This window comes from Lethenteron reissneri, chromosome 2 (genome assembly GCF_015708825.2).
Source record: "Lethenteron reissneri isolate LAM-NWPU_2019-01 chromosome 2, ASM1570882v1, whole genome shotgun sequence".
Taxonomy (NCBI): domain Eukaryota; kingdom Metazoa; phylum Chordata; class Hyperoartia; order Petromyzontiformes; family Petromyzontidae; genus Lethenteron; species Lethenteron reissneri.
Window position 1 is genome coordinate 2,727,795 of NC_083780.1, and position 3,146 is coordinate 2,730,940.

Genomic DNA, 3,146 nt, shown 5'->3' on the forward strand with positions numbered 1-3,146 from the left:
TAGCTAAACATGGCAAACCTTTTACTGAAGGAGCGTTTATCAAAGACTGTGTCATTAAAATGGTGGAGAACATTTGCCCCGAGAAGAAGCAAGACTTTATGAATGTTTGCCTGACACGCCACACTGTGGCACGGAGAGTTGAGGACATATCGTCAGATATTCCGAGAGAACTGGGGGACAGGGGAGTGGCTGTAAGTGAGCACCTATTAAAGTCAGCATGGCATACGAGGTGGCGAGTGGCCAGCACCACGTCCTTCTCCTTTGCCTCCCAAGTGGCGATGTTTACACACCGCATGAGCTTCCCATGTGAGGCTGAGTCGACCTAGGGGAGGCCCAGGACTGGTGTTGGCTGTAAGCGGGGATCAGACTCGGGCCACCGGATTCGTAGTGCAGTATGCTAACCGCTACAATAGCGGAACATGCTTATACACACGCGCGTACCTGCATACACATGCGTATACATTTTCACTTTATTGATTACCGTCAGACAATTAATTCTGATAAACATTGCTTTTGCGAGAGGGACGTGATACGCTGACCTCCAGAGAGGTGTGCGTGTGTGTGTGGCGGACTCGTTTGTAGTTGTCACCACATAATTGACTATTATTGTCCCGTTAAGAACATATTTACCAAGAACATGGAGCCACGTTAGGTTGGCATTGACACGTGACACATCAGGAAATATGTATCGTTGCTCTTAACGGCACAAACGGCCACGCATTCAGTTCTTTTGAGCTGATGCTCTGGATAAGGCAGAGAGATGTTGTACATGCAGTGCTGCTGCGCACCGCTGTGTGTTGTTAAATCGCGCTAAACTATCACGAGAGGCGTCTGAGCAGAGTGAGGCGTCGTATGTGATGGACAACACGTCAAGAGAGAGACAACGAGGTTAGACGCATAGAGAGACACACACAGAGCAAACATCAGCACGTCATCGCTTCTCTATACCTCAATCACCTCAAGCCTCCCGTAAACCACGTGACTCCGGTGTGGCCACGCCCCTGTGAAAACAGACTCTACTCCTCCTCCGTGCAACTCACTGTTTGCTCGCTCCTTCCTTCTCACTTCCGTCTCCTCTCATCATCATCATCATCACCCTCCCATCATACCCGACATCTTGGCCCGGTAATTCATTCTCCCGCCTCCTCAGAATAATAATCAGAAAATGTATTTATACTGGAGGAATCCGATGAGCTATGAAGCTTATTTTCACAGACGTCCTCCTCCCCTTTCTACCCGGCGCTCCTTCTCCATTCCTCCATGCAAACTTTGTCCTTCTCAAGGAGTTCAGTCCGGGCATATTGCTCCCCCCCACCCCCTCCCCCAGTCCACCCACTTCCTATTTGCAGCCTTTTCTCGGTACAGACTCCACTGCCCCTTCCCATGTTCGTGCCACGTGCTTATAACACATTTGCGTGCACACTAAACAAATGAGGAACTTTCACACTGGGCGCCGGTGACCGTGAATCTCCCGGCCGCCTAGTGATTGGACAGCTCCAGGTGCCTGGCCTCTGCAGAGAAGAAGTCCAGGCGCAAGATCCGACCGAACGCCGTTCGGAACGGCCGATTGATGGACGCGTAGAGGATCGGGTTGACGGTGGAGCTGATGTAGCCGATCCAGGACACGACCTCATAGGCGGTCGACGTGTTCTTGTAGAAGGGAAACACGATCACCAGGATGTAGTAGGGGAGCCACGACAGCATGAAGCACCCGATGATGCTGCCCAGGGTCTTGGCGGCGTTGTGCTCTCGCTTCATTGTTGATTTCCACCGCTTCGCCGCTTCATCGCCATCATTACTACCACCAGAACTACCACCGTTGGCCACCTCGACCCTCTGCGCATGTATGGGCACGCCAGCTGTGACCCTCCGTGCTTGCCTCCTGGCCACGCGGTATATCTTGGCGTAGATCAGCAGGATGATGAACATTGAGAGGAAATATGGGCACATGCCGTAGGCGAAGTGCAGCCCCAGGTCTACGGTGAACATGCAGCTGTCCGGACAGCCCCCTCGCTCGATCGTGCCCCGAGACAGCGTGGGGCTCAGGCTGAGCAGCGTCGGGGTGGTGAAGATCGCAGCTCCGAGCCAGCAGAGCGCCAGCATCACGGCCACGGTGCGGTCCGTGACCCGCGTCGGGTAGCGCAGTGGGTCGCAGATGGCCACGTAGCGGTCGTAGGCGATGCAGCCCAGGTGGATGATGGAGGAGGTGGTGAGCGTGTAGTCGAGGAAGTAGTGCAGGTGGCAGAAGAAGGAGGCATAGAACCAGCACTGGTAGATGGCGTGCATCATGCTGAAGGGCATGATGAGCAAGCCGATGAGGAGGTCGGACACAGCGAGCGACAGCGCCAGGGTGTTCGCGTGCGTCTGCAGCTGCCTGAAGCAGGCGATGGCTACGATGATGAGGAGGTTGCCAAGGATGGTGGCTATGATGAAGAAGATGATGATGGCCAGCGTGAGGATGCGGTCCTCCTCCGACAGACTGGGCCCGGTACAGTTGTAGTACTCGTAGTGCAGGGAGCATGGTGAGACCGTTGTGGAGTTGTCCATCGTCCAGCGAGCTGGAGTGGGAACACGGCTTTGGGCTGTGTGAGACTGTACGGTACGTATGGCAGTAGATCAATACATGTGCTGGTGTGGTATGAGTTACGCGTAAGTTGTGTTGATACACGCTCGTGTTGTTTGTCGCAATGCATGTGATATTAGAAGATCTGGACACCCAAAACACAAGTGGGCAATCAGAGATTCTCGCTCTTATGTTTGTGCGTGACTCGCGCTTCGAATTCCATACGACGGAGCATATAACCTCGCCCTGCCTGAACTCTAAAAGTGCTGTGGTGGGTGAGTGGGTGACCGGGTGAATGGATAGGTGAGTGAGTGGGATAGTGGATGGGGAGGTGGGTGACAAAATGGGGAAATTGGTGGGTGAAATTTGTGAGTGCATGGATGGGTGAATGGGAGAATGAGTGAGTGGGTTATGGAATGGGTAAATAGGTGGATAGAATGAGTGGGTGGGTATGCAACACGTGTGTGCATGTGTATGCTTGCACTCTATGGCGGTACCCCAGGGTACCATAGTACCCCGGCTCTCGCACAATGTCCGTGATGCAGTCATTTTTAGTCTGTTGATGGCCGGCGATGCGGCAATC

General features: G+C 53.6%; 1 protein-coding gene across 1 annotated transcript; it reads right to left on the minus strand.

Moving 5' to 3' along the window:
• Nucleotides 1–1,479: 1,479 nt before the first annotated feature.
• Nucleotides 1,480–2,547, minus strand: LOC133344175 (5-hydroxytryptamine receptor 1A-like). Its single transcript, XM_061554191.1, has one exon. It carries the CDS (start codon nucleotides 2,545–2,547, stop codon nucleotides 1,480–1,482), a length of 1,068 nt encoding a protein of 355 aa, XP_061410175.1.
• Nucleotides 2,548–3,146: the final 599 nt, after the last annotated feature.

Excerpts from the sequence above, each read along its gene's own strand:
- LOC133344175 (XM_061554191.1), bottom strand. The coding sequence starts at position 2,547 with ATGGACAACTCCACAACGGTCTCACCATGCTCCCTGCACTACGAGTAC.